The sequence below is a fragment of the Aspergillus niger genome (assembly GCF_000002855.4).
Source record: "Aspergillus niger supercontig An02".
NCBI lineage: Eukaryota > Fungi > Ascomycota > Eurotiomycetes > Eurotiales > Aspergillaceae > Aspergillus > Aspergillus niger.
In genome coordinates, this window is record NT_166519.1 from 2,130,883 (window position 1) to 2,143,861 (window position 12,979).

Genomic DNA, 12,979 nt, shown 5'->3' on the forward strand with positions numbered 1-12,979 from the left:
GGGCACAGCTGATATCACGCCTCGCCAAAGACAGGCAGAGGAAGTCATAGGGACTGATGTGAGGGGATGGATTGATTGAATTATGATACGTCGACCTCCTTGCTGCACCGGAGAATTTGAGCCGTACCGGGGAAATGTGAGCCTCTAATGCTAAAAATGACTTGCTTAGAATATCATCACTGTGAGGTGTCATATGGTCGGAGGGGTATGTGTGTGTGTCCAAGATTCTCATACGCCATGCAGGGCTCAGCCATTTTGCCTCAACCTGTTGCGTGGATGGGACGTAAAGCATGGGGGGCGGAGTTGGTGTCCCGACCCAATGATGGGTGGGATCTCGTGAGGTTATTCGTCATCCAACCCAACAATGGGTCGTAGGTCTTCTACCAGCTGAGCCCAGTCGACACGCAAGCTGCAGGATATTCTGTGATAGTGGTTTATTGTAGAGGAGGAGTGACGGTGTAGACCGGTAGAGCGGTTTTTCTTTTTTTATAAGGGGCCCATTGAAGATGCAAAATCGACCGACGATAAGGCTGAAGCGGATCGAATCCAAAGCTGCGTATGTAACTATGTATATGTATGTATCCCCTCTTGAATGCTATTACTACAAATAACAAACACCGACATACTTACCACATCACCACTTTTAACCTCAATACTAGTATACTAGGTAACAAAGTAATTAACTAAATATTCATTATCTATGAAACAACTGTCCATCATCGCCATCACAACCCATTCCATCGTCATCGCCCATCCATGAGTAAATTAGTCTACCCATCTATTTACTTAGTTATGACCACCTGTCCTATCTGGGCTAGTTAACCCACTTCGTTGCTAATAATCTATTTTTAAAAATTAATTTTCCTCGCCTGCGGGTTTTCTGCACGACTCCAATTTCGTTTTTTTTTTCTTTTTTCCTTTCTCCAGTTAGACTACTTACGCGGCCTGCCCCAGTCCGCTATACCGCTTTAGGTGTATGGGCTTGTTTCCCCTTCTTGGCGTGAGCCACGGTTAAAGAGCAAAGTGGCGGGTAATGGATGATCCGGGTGTATTAGCAGATTTCCTAACTTTCGTAAGGAAGAGTGTTCATAGGTTAGTACTTGGTGTTGGACATTATTTCATTGTGTTTATTGTTACTCTATTTAGTGCGTATATACTTACATATATATATATATAGTAGGAGGATGTACTATAAGTAATCTCATGATGGTTGTGGGTTGGAGGGGGGGGCATAAGTATATGTATGTGTGTATGTATGTATGTAAGTCTGTATGCAGCATGATAAGTATTCACTGCTGTGATACTCGTACTACTACTACTAATAATAATATCACCACTGACTGCACCTACCAACCACATGCTCAAGCATGGAGTAATTCAGTTACACGGTAGTAGAAGCAGAAGAGAAGAAACAATAATCAAAGTGAAGTAATAAATTTCCGACATAGTCAGTGCACTTCATCCAGCCAGCCTTTCCGAGCTCGAGCTCGAGCTCACTCAGCCTTATGAGATGGGGAATGTGGATGGGGGATGTGGGTAGTGAGTAAATATGGAGTATCACACCGTACATAATAAGTCACATATTGATTAATAGCTAACGGTAGATCCATGTTTCACTACGTATGTCTTTCATAGTCTACCGATTGGACTACTAAAGTAGTATTATCTCTTGAGTTTTGCTATATACTTATTGAGGAGCTTGATTGGTGTATATACTAGTAGATGACTATGTGTGGGTTTGAGATATTCCATACTACGCACTTGGGACGTATATATCATATTTTATATACTAGATCGGGATAGGATGGAGCGAAAATAGAAACGGACTGCATGGGCTGTTGTGCTACAAACACTGCCTCACTTCGGTGGGTGATACATGTGTCATCTGTCATGAAGCCGGATTCGATCTCCACGGGGTGGTCATCAGCAAAATCCGCCGTGAGACATGTAACCAGCATACGTAAAGCAATAAATTAAGTCCCCAAAGAAAAACACGCGTTCGATAAGCAACTTCTATTCATGTCTAGTGGATGGAGCAAAAGGCGGCTAGAAAAGTGGATGATGATACGCATCACAATGCCAAGAACATCTCCCATACATCGCTGTCAATGAGCCAAGAGTAAAAAAAAGAAAAAAAACTTGGTAAGATAAGTTAAATAGATAGGACAAGAAGAAAAAAAAAATGATGAAATATGGCTCCCGTTGATCGTAATCAGATCTCTAAACAAATCTTTTGCCCCTTGCCTGGAATCATTCAAGAAAATAGAAATTAAAACCCGTGTAATTCTATTAACATTTCAACCCTTTACTGCGCCTGGCTCTTAGCAAAAACCTGGGCGCCGTCAACCAGCCGACGCTCGGTGTTCTGTCTACCGTTGACGAAGTCAGGGTAGTTGAGGGTCAGCTCGACAGCGCCGTTGACAATGTTGTCCACAGCCTCAACACCGAGCATGAAAGAGTGGTCCTGGTTACCGACCTCGTAGCGCCAGCTACCGAAGCGGCCACGGGTCCAGATGTCCTTCTCCTGGAGTCTGGGCAGGATCTGGGTAAGAGCGCCCTCACGCTCCAGGGAGGGGGTGGGGTAGCCGTGGTCGAAGCGGCGGTGGTAGGTGGAGACAATCTCATCAGTGGGCTTCAGCATCTCGGTGTTGACGAGACCCTGGATGCAATCAGCCAGGAGAGTCTCGTAGTTGACAGGCTTCATCGAAGACTCGGAAACCTCCAACATGATGGACCAGTAAGGACCCTCCTGAGCCTCAGTGCTCTGGGGCTTGGAGCCATCCGCAAGCTGCAGAGTGGGGAGCTTCTTGGAGCCCTCGGGCTGGTTGTAGGGGGAGTAGTTGGAGAAGATGGTGGCACGGTAGAAGGGGCAGTTGTCCTCAGGGAAGTAGAGCTAGAGGAAATCGTATTAGTTTAAAGGGCCATTGAAGTCTGCATCCAAGGTAGATAACTTACCCAGCACTTGTCACCGATTCTCTCGGGGCGGGTACCACGGATACCAACACCAATGACGTGAGTGGAGGAGTAGAAGAGCTGCTTGGTGAGGCCAACGAGCTCCTGGTCGCCAATCTGCTCCGCGAGGTAGTCCACAGCCATGGTGGAGACGAGCTTCTTGTAGCCGACAGTGGTACCGTCACCCAGGGTAACGGTCTTGTTGTTGGCATTGACCTTGACGACCTTGCCCTTCTCACCGTAGCGAGTCTTCTCCTTGGGGAGAGTGTCGGCGACGGCAATCCAGATACCACCGGTACCACCACGGGCGGGGAAACGGAAAGTAGCGTTAGGACCCCAGTTACCGGCGGTCTTGTTAAGGATAACGTTGGTCGTCACGGCCTTGACATTAGGGGCAGCAACACGCTCACCCAACCAGGCACATTGCATCTAATGGGAATTAGCACGCCGTTACTTGCCATGTGATCCAGAGCATCTTACCTTGGTCGTAGGCACAGCCCAAACCTTGAAGTTGTAGGGTCTCATGAAAAGGTCGGCGATACCGACACCCATCTGGCGAACGATCCACTCATCGAAGTTCTGGGGCTTGGTGTTGGCAACACGAGCCTCGAGAGCAGCATCGATCAGGCCATCAATACAGCGGACCTGCTCATGCTTGGGAAGCATGGAAATGTTGTTCTGGAAGGGGTAGGGAACCCATTGGCCCTGGCAGCGAACGTAGGAGATACGCTGGTGGGTGTACCAGTCGTCGTCCTTGGGGAGAGCCTCGTTGATGCAGTCGTCGAAGTACTTGTAGTGGGAGAAGATGACGTGACCACCAACATCGAAGAGCTGCGATTGTCACGAGTCAGTCGTTGTTCGCTTGACAAGTGCAATGTCTATCCATTGAGGGGAAAGTAGGATTCAACATACGAAACCTTCGGGGGTCACATCGGTGGAAGCAAGACCACCAGGAGTCTCGTTGCTGTCAACGATCAACCAAGAGGGGCCATCCTACACCCGAGAATTGTCCAATTAGCCGTTATTTGAGTGATAGTATACGATAGGGGGCGCGCAATTCGTACAATCTGGTTAAGACGCTTTGCGGCACCGAGACCAGTAGGACCGGCACCAATGACGAGAACGTCGACGGAGCTGAATTCAAGCACAAAGACAACGGTCAGTAAAGGTTCCAATGAGTTCTTTGTTGTAGTGCAAGGCAAGCTCGCCGTTGGTGGGAGGGGGGAAAGGTCTCCTTACATATCGGGGTGGGTCATCCTGCCTTGTAGAATATCCTGAAAGCTGGGGACACGGTTCAAAGTCCTGCGGGCGAGGCTGAGCATAGAAAACGAGCCTTGTGAAGCTGCAGGGACAGTAGAGTTATAAGGCGAGAGAGATGAGGGGAGAGAGAGAGGAAGAAGGGAGGTTGGTGATGAGGGAGAGGACGAGCAAGAAGGGGAGGGAGATGGGCGGGAAGGTATAGGTGTATCCGTCCTGCGGTCGGTCGGGAAAGCGAAACGTGACAAGCAAGCGGTGGGGGGCGCTTGGAATCGGTTTCAAGTTTAGGCCCTAATAGATCAAGCAATCGGATTATCGGATTTCCCCAAAAAAAGTCGACTAATGATTAATAGCAATACGTGTCGCCGAAGCCCCAGTCGCGGAGCCTTGGAAAAGGGGCAAAGGGGACAAAGCTAATTTCCAACCCCAATCAATCCAAATCATCCCTCATCTTAAACGCCTGGAGGACGCATGGGTCGGGGCTGATCGATTCATGCAATCACCATCGATCGTTCTTGGTAATTTTACGAAAATAAGAAAAAATAAAAGTACACAAAGATAAAAATATAATAAATAAAAATATTCTGGGTTGCCAACCACTGATACACCTTGCGCCATCTGCGCGTTTGCTGCTTTTTCGTTGGATCATAGCTAGGCAATCGTCCCGTAGCCCAGCAGGCAAATGGCCATTTCCAGGCCCATGAATGCATCAAAATGTTCAAGAATAGTAGCCTACTTCCGCAATAATTAATCTCCCGTAACTCCGATCGTATGATTGGCCCTTTGTGTCGCACTGCTTATCGTTATATCTGAATGCAGCATCACCTCCCCCAGTCCGGCGTCAAAGCTCATCCACCTGCAAGCACTGTGATACGGGATCCATGGGGTTTTCTCGGCAGGCACCGGCCTGCCAGGGGCTACAGTGGAATGCATGCGCATTGCTCATACTTGGTTAAGGGTCTCTAGCTTCTACGGGCCTATGGAGTCCTAGCATCTGCTTTCTCCGTTGAGCTCCATCCGCTGGCGGAGCTACGGTTGCCGATTACCAAGAACGGCAATGCAATTCGGCGATGGATCTTGTGTATCCCACGAGAGCATCATGAAATCCGTTCGATAGATCGCTGCTGTCGTCTGGTATCTCATTTTTGCATCCTAGGATATATACGAAACCTCTCAGTCAGAAGAGGGGGCTAGGTCCGAGCTCATGGGAGGACATACACTACGGAAGATCGTGGCTAATAGGTATAGCAATCCCGAGCAACGGATAGCCCGATCACCTTCATCAAAGATTGCAAGCCAGTCATATGAGATATGAGTTGTGTATCCATTGTGTACGCCCACCCCTACTAAGTGTGGCCAACCAGACACTCCCTACAACCAGTGGCAGTCGCTTGAGACCTGCGCAAGGTACTACCTACTGCGTATCTAGTACTCCGCAGCGGCGTAGACGTGACCTAACTGGTCCAGGAGGATGTCGATGGCGAGCATCGGCAACATGGATCGTCCCCTATTTGACGGTCTGTCAAGTTCAGGGTAGATAAGTAGGTCCCGGGCTGAGCAGGGAACACATGAGCCGGGCAACAGTCGAACGGCTCCACTGGTTGTCCTTCTTGAAATGGAAAGACAGAGAGGATCTTTTTCCAGAAGCGCACACAACGGTTATCAGCTTAACCTGTCTGGGATTTGAGATGCAAGCAGATGGAGTTGTCACCCACTCAGGGACTAAGGGACCAAATACACTAACAAAAGCTTCAATTTTCGCCCCCTGGTGCTTTCGTAATTTGGCCCTCCTGTCACTGCCCTTATTTCTGACGGACGCGCAATCGGTGAATCCTGGTAAGAACTTTGCCTCGACATCTGTCTGCTATTGATTGAACCAGAACCATGGCCAGACCGAGAAAAGAAGGCCCAAGCCAACAATCCATATTGTCGACCAGGACCCGAAGGATGGTACAGGCCGGCACGGAACTCCATACAACAGAACTATCCGGACCCTCGTGGGTCTGGGAAAGAGTCCCTGAGGGAACGGGCAACCTAAGGACGGCTCCGTCGTACCATTTGCTCTAAACGCCATTGAACCATGGCGATGGCGTCAGGCCCCTCAGCCATCAGATCGCCGCATTCTCCACCCGCAAGGGACCTTTGCGGCGGCGCTATGAGCAAGTGGCCGCTGAACGCGGGTAAGACAGTGCTTGGCTTAGCGGGCTGCTTGCGTAATGCATCCTGCACCAAACAAGCCGGCGTTAATTTTGATCAACAGTGATTGTCGCAAGTCGGTGTTGATGTGTCCGTCCCCTCAATTAACATTTCTTCTGTCCCTCCCCTTCTACTTTCTTATCGGAGACAATCGGGAATCGATTCAGAAGAGTTTAGATGAGTTTCTCTATCAAGCAGATAGCAGTTGCCTATTTGTCGAACCAGACAAAGTAAACAGGGGAACGACGAGAAAGAATAAAAAAATAGGCGAAGAGCAAAAACGAGAGTAGATGGCGTTGCCTACCAAGGAAAGTCGCTGGGGGAGAGGGGGGGTGCTCCATAATGGTAATAACCAGAACAGCCTATCTCTAGTCAGAGCGAACGGGAAAAGGGGCAACAACCAGCGACTACTGGGCCCCCCGATGGTGGAGACCTGGAGATTGACACCAACCACCAGCGCTCGCCAGGACAGTAGAACTCGCCACGAGAGTGATGAACATTTGCCTCGCCCCACGCCGTACCGAGAGATGGTTTCAAGGTCGTCCATCCACTCGCAGATTGCAATTAGACAGCAATATATTGAATACGCATTGAGAATCGCGGTGAGGGACGGGCAAACACCGGCAGCATCGAGCATAAGATAATGATGCAGGAGACTTGCAAGTCCATGATGATGAGAACGGACAGGAAGTATAGAACAGAAGTCGATAGTTAGATAGTTGACGACGTTTGCAGATGGACTTCCTTTGGACGAACCGAAAGAGGTCTGGAACTGGCAAATGTTTTGTTACAGTTTGTTCATACCGTTTCCATACTAACAAACTTGCTCTGCAAGCAGCGGCAGCCGGGGGGAATGCTCAGTGTATCAATAATACCAATACGGTATTGAATTGAGATTGTGGCCATTGCGAGGACACTTTTCTGCAATACAGTGTATGAGCCGGGTCTCCAGCCCGCTAATTTTTCGCCCCTCGTCGCTCCACTTTTGGCCTCCACCGAGATGGGCTTGTCTTCCCAGCCTAGAACTCGAAACCGCCCGTCAGAACCACTGATGGTGTTTCACTTGCTTCGGTGTCCATGGGGTAGCATACGAATGGTATCTAATTATAATTCTCAGGCAATTTTGGGTGCCGATAGCGCAGGAATTAGATATCCAGACCAAAATCAGTTCAGAGTGACCATAATACTATCGAATGTCTATTATACTCAGTTTTAAGACCAGGCAAGGCAGATGCAGAGAGACACCCAACAGCAGTAATCGGCGAGGTAAAATTGGGCTTATCTATGGAGTAGACTACAGTTTGCTTCAATTAACTTAGTAGAACTGCTAGCATCATCACACTGACTCTGGTTCCGGTTCATTCCTCCCACCCCCCACCAGTAGTGCAACTACTGTAAGTAGAATGCATGCCAGCCGCTAAACTTTGGGGATTCAGGTCCGGGTCCAGAAGGAAACTAACTCCTAGTCCAGTATGTAAGTTGACGGTCAGCGTAGTACTACTAGTTGTAACTCGTGAGCAAGACGACCAACGAACAACATATCGTGTTCTCGGTGTTGATGCGGACCCAGCCCTCTCTCTCACACTCTCTCACTCTCTCTGTCTTCCTCTCGCACTTACACATCTCCGTTCCTTCTCTTCTCTGACTCTTCTCTCCGGTCCCCCCCCCTAAATAATTTTACTTGCGCTTCCCGAGCCGTCTTCACTCCCGCTGCCCATCCCACAGGAAATCAAGCCGTAAGTACCTCTTCTTCCTGGTACCCTGTTTACTTACCCGAGAGTAAAAATTACCTCAACGGACCCTCCCCCCATCAGCCAAACAGCCCCCTTCATCCTCATCCTCTTCCCTCTTCTCTCCTCCAACCCCGACCTTTTCGTCTTCACACCGTTCTATTCTCATTCACTCTCTTACTATCCTTTTCTTGTCCAACTCTCGTCTCACTCGTTTCCAGACTTTTTAGGCTTCTCGAACCTTTATCCACCTTTCTCTGCCACCATTCCTTTTTCTCTTTACGTCCCTTGACAACCTTTACCCGTGGCCTCCGCCAAGTTCGGACAAAGCAGCCTTTTACGGCCGCGACCTTTTGAATTTCAACGTTTCTTATCCGATCAGACTCGCACTTTCACAATGTCCGAAGGCGAAAAAGCCAGAACCTCTGGAGAGGTCTCTCGTCCGGAGCCTACCCTGCCCACCGTCAATCCCGCTGTCGATAAGGCAGAGCCTCCGAAGCCTGCCTTCCACCCTGCTGTCTATGTCGGGTAAGCTACTCAAAAGAGTGAGGCAATGGAATTGAATAGAGTACTGATACCAAGAGCAGTGTCTGGATCACTCTGAGTTCCAGTGTTATCTTGTTCAACAAGCATATCCTTGATTATGCTCAGTTCCGTAAGTTCTCCACGTGGTGGCTACAAATCAAGGTGACCATATCGCTAATTGTGCTCTCTGTTGCTAGGTTTCCGTACGTTCCTCATACCCTATCTCGATATTGTCCAACAGTCAAAACTAATGGCATTTAGCTATCATTCTCACAACATGGCATTTGGCATTTGCGACCTTCATGACCCAGCTTCTGGCGCGCACCACCACTCTGCTCGATGGACGGAAAACCGTGAAGATGACTGGCCGTGTCTACCTTCGTGCTATTGTTCCGATCGGTCTTTTCTTCAGTCTGAGTTTGATCTGCGGTAATGTTACTTATCTGTATCTGAGTGTTGCTTTCATCCAGATGCTCAAGGTCAGTCATTCCCTTTCGAGCGTGAGTTTTCCTTGCTCACTCCCACTCAGGCTACCACCCCTGTTGCTGTTCTCTTCGCTACTTGGGGTATGGGCATGGCTCCTGTCAACCTGAAGGTCCTGATGAACGTCAGCATTATCGTGCTTGGTGTCATCATTGCCTCTTTCGGTGAGATCCGCTTTGTCTTCATCGGATTCCTCTTCCAGCTCGGTGGTATTGTCTTTGAGGCCACTCGTCTGGTCATGGTTCAGCGCCTGCTCAGCTCCGCCGAGTACAAGATGGACCCTCTTGTCTCCCTCTACTACTTCGCTCCTGTCTGTGCTGTCATGAACGGTGTCACTGCTCTCTTCCTCGAGGTCCCCAACCTCACCATGGGCCACATCTACAACGTTGGTGTCTGGACATTGCTGGCCAATGCCGTTGTTGCTTTCCTCCTCAACGTTTCCGTTGTCTTCCTGGTAAGAAGCTCTTGTTCTTGACGTTGCTACATAGGGATCAATTTACTAACGCACCCACACAGATTGGCAAGACCTCCTCCCTCGTTATGACCCTGTGCGGTGTCCTTAAGGATATCCTTTTGGTCGCTGCTTCCATGATGATCTGGCAGACCCCCGTCACCTTGACCCAGTTCTTCGGTTACTCGATTGCTCTGGTCGGTCTCGTGTACTACAAGCTTGGCGGTGACAAGATCAAGGAGTACACCGGCCAGGCCAACCGTGCCTGGGCTGAGTATGGAGTTAACCACCCGGCTCAGCGCAAGTTCATCGTTTTCGGCGCTATCCTCCTCATCTTCTTCCTGCTCATGGGCTCCATGGCCCCCAGCTACGCCCCCGAACAAGTTGCCAGCGTCAAGGGCATGCTCGGTGGCGCTACTGCTGGAAATGCCTAAAGGACTGACTAGAAGTTCAGGTGGAGCCAGCCATGCGCCTGTGTTAATACTCAGGCGTTCTGTGAGATGAGCCAGGGAGTGGTAGCTGTTGGCTTGTGTTGAGGGGGGTGGGACTGTAGAAGGTCCCGGAGGGGGCAAAAGTTCTACCCGCGCGTCACGTTCGCTCTTCTTCCGCCATACTTGGATATGTATGGCCCTCTACTGTTATAAAAGATAATATTTCATCTGCCGGGGTAGTTCTTCACGAATTGGGATGCGGGGTGCATCTGGGCCGGCCACATGCGGGGAATGCAGCCGGGCCCAGAAGACACGGTTGATACGACATGGATTTCGAATCCGACGGGGCTTTCACAATTATTCGTTCCGCAACCCTTTTTACTTTCTCTTCCTTTTTTACCACTTTCTATTAGAAGGATATTTTGTCGGTGTATTGCTCGCGATTTGGCTCGATGACCATTTGTGACGTGTGAAACTAGCAGGAAGTTCAGGTGTCGGATATCATTTTCGCGCGACCTTGTTTGCTCGTCATCCCATTCTCCTGTTACTATAGGATTTTTCTTTTTGACTACTTTATGAAGGGAATCTTCTCATCCACTGAATAGAATTTCGTCAAGTTTCACGTGTTAGCTTTGGACTGAATGGCTCAAGACACCGAAGTCGTCGTAGGGGCTAGCCGGGCCAAGTTCTGGCTAAAGTTTCTTGGCTGGCAACCCCCTGGTCAGTCAGCAGTCAGTGCGGGCCTTTAGGGTTGAGCCAATCACGGCGCATCGAAAGTCTCGGGCTTGAGCTGAGTGGTTCGGCCAATAGCCTTGCATCCAGTGAGGGCGGCCGCGCGGACAAGGCGTGCCCAATCAGCCAATGAGAAGGATTATATGCCGGTGGATCCCACCCCATCGTTGCCCGGGACGATTCCCCCTCGACCAATAATGAGCCCATCCTTGCGGGTTGATCTGAGTCCGGTGGATCCCGTCACCTGTTACTGTACGGTATGGTATGCAGTCACGCCAAGGGGCGCACAATCCCTGCCATTCCCTCAGTAATTCCGCGGGAATGGCGGGCGTCACAAGCGTATGGCGCGGTAAATACACGGGTCTGGCCAATGGCAAATCCTGCTCTCCGCAATGATGAATGGATCGCAAGGCGCATCCAAAGAAGCTCCGATCACACTGACTTCTCGCTCACTCGTCCGCATCCGTCAGCTTCTGCTGCTGCTGCTTCTTCTTCTCCTTCCTTTTCTGCTTCTCTCGCGTGTTTCGTTTGGTTCCTCGCTTTTCCTCCCACACTTTTCTCTCTCTCCCTCCGCTTCTTCTCCTCCACATCTTAGCCGGTGATCCCGTGGTTCGCTTCTTCGTTCCGGCTGCGCATCTCCTTCCTCCGTTTATCCTTCTTCCATCTTTCTCTCTCTCTTCTTTCTTCCCTTCCTTCCTCTCCGACACGTCGTCCTCACTGTGTCTTCTGTCAATCCATTCCATCTCATCTGCTCATCTTCTTTACCTCTTGATACCCTTCATCCTTATATTCCATCTCTCCCATCTCGTACCCTTCCATTGTCACCTCCTGCCTGCCTGCCTGCCTCCCTTCACCCTTTCGCGCATCACCTCTCGTCCTCTCCTTTGGTGCCACACCATAGCTTATACACAGCTTGGATCGCAAGATCCAACAGGTTGCTCTCGTTCTTCATTTCTAGCTCACTGGACAGACAGAACAGGCTCCCTTTCGTTTCAATCTCGTAGTCGCTGCATTCGATCACACTATCGCATTCGACCACCATGTGCCCAATGCTGCTGAACGGTCTCTCTGATGGCCCGGCGATGGTCCTATCCCCTCCTCAGGACCACGCTTTTGTTCAATTCCCTCGCCAGTCCAAGTTCACCCACGGCACAGAGTCGCGGCCCTTCTTCTCCAATAACAACAACCCCTTCCAACCATCCAAACCCTCCCGCAAGAGGTCGCGTGACGAAGACTCCTTTGAAGAAGCCATGAATGGAAGCAACACTCCCATGTCCATCGTGACTGCTTCTGCTCCGCAACCCGGAAAGCAAGAGGTCGAAGAGCCCATCTATGGCGAAGGCATGGTTCTCCTCAATCCTCGCACCAAGATGGCCATCTCAGCTGAAAGCCAGACTGGCACGTGGTATGAAGAGACCGTTGAGAATGTCTCCACGGCTGCCCCAGTCTCGTCGCGTCGTTCCGGCAGCCCATCATCTGCTAGCCGTAAAGCTCAGCGTCTTGATCCCGCTGCTTCCAGCTTCGACGATATCACCCTCTCCTCCATTCAGCGCAAAATGAACACCGATCAGCAAGATGACAATCGCCGGATCCTTAACGCGGGCAACCGCTCCGAAGAACCCACTGTCGACGACGCCACGCGCCTTCTCGGAATTAGCTGGCAGCGGATCGCGACCGATGACGCCGATATGGCAGCTGCCGTGCGCGGCTGGAAGAAGTACATTGATCGACAGTTCGCAACGTATTTGGCCGACTCACAGATCCTCTTGAAGAACCGGGCACTGAATGCCTACCTTGTCACCGCACGACCAATGACGCCAATGGGAGTGGCCCCCACACCGGCCTTTTATCTTTTCAACGATGACCTCACACAAGCACAGCTTGTGGGTTCCACATGGGAGGCCTGCCTCATGAACCTTCGCTCGTCTCCCATCGTCTTCGAAGGCACGCAGATTCTGAATGCCGCAGACAGGCCACTCAACAATGGCATGACCTCGATGGGCGCCCAGAACCTGCTGGGAGCGAATCCGGTAGATTCGGGTCTACCACTTCTCCAGACTCTCTGTGCCCAGCCCGTGAACCACGGCAACGGCTTGGGGTTGAACAACGGCGTAGGAATGGGGACGGGGATGGAGATCGACGCGTAAACCATCGGCAGCAGTCTTATCAGCAGCAGAAAAAGGCACCTTCTCTTCGCATAACACACGCTTAGAAAGCCCGAT

General features: G+C 50.4%; 4 protein-coding genes across 4 annotated transcripts; 3 read left to right on the forward strand and 1 right to left on the reverse strand.

Annotated features, from left to right (window-relative positions):
- Positions 1-1,206: 1,206 nt before the first annotated feature.
- Positions 1,207-2,123, forward strand: An02g08650 (uncharacterized protein; the record flags this gene model as incomplete). The annotated part of the gene is made up of 5 exons (XM_059746462.1): positions 1,207-1,261; positions 1,449-1,532; positions 1,595-1,620; positions 1,804-1,938; positions 2,028-2,123. 5 exons carry the CDS (start codon positions 1,207-1,209, stop codon positions 2,121-2,123), a joined length of 396 nt encoding a protein of 131 aa, XP_059603423.1.
- A 182-nt stretch (positions 2,124-2,305) lies between these two features.
- An02g08660 (uncharacterized protein) lies at positions 2,306-4,208 on the reverse strand (the record flags this gene model as incomplete). The annotated part of the gene is made up of 6 exons (XM_001399962.3): positions 2,306-2,893; positions 2,956-3,381; positions 3,433-3,783; positions 3,865-3,945; positions 4,017-4,086; positions 4,192-4,208. The coding sequence occupies 6 exons, from the start codon at positions 4,206-4,208 to the stop codon at positions 2,306-2,308; spliced, it is 1,533 nt and encodes a 510-aa protein (XP_001399999.3).
- A 4,324-nt stretch (positions 4,209-8,532) lies between these two features.
- Positions 8,533-10,028, forward strand: An02g08670 (uncharacterized protein; the record flags this gene model as incomplete). Its single annotated transcript, XM_003188543.2, has 6 exons — positions 8,533-8,663; positions 8,723-8,790; positions 8,858-8,863; positions 8,922-9,139; positions 9,190-9,597; positions 9,660-10,028. The coding sequence occupies 6 exons, from the start codon at positions 8,533-8,535 to the stop codon at positions 10,026-10,028; spliced, it is 1,200 nt and encodes a 399-aa protein (XP_003188591.1).
- Positions 10,029-11,797: 1,769 nt separating this feature from the next.
- On the forward strand, positions 11,798-12,904 carry An02g08680 (uncharacterized protein; the record flags this gene model as incomplete). The annotated part of the gene is made up of 1 exon (XM_001399964.3): positions 11,798-12,904. One exon carries the CDS (start codon positions 11,798-11,800, stop codon positions 12,902-12,904), a length of 1,107 nt encoding a protein of 368 aa, XP_001400001.1.
- Between the last annotated feature and the right edge of the window lie 75 nt (positions 12,905-12,979).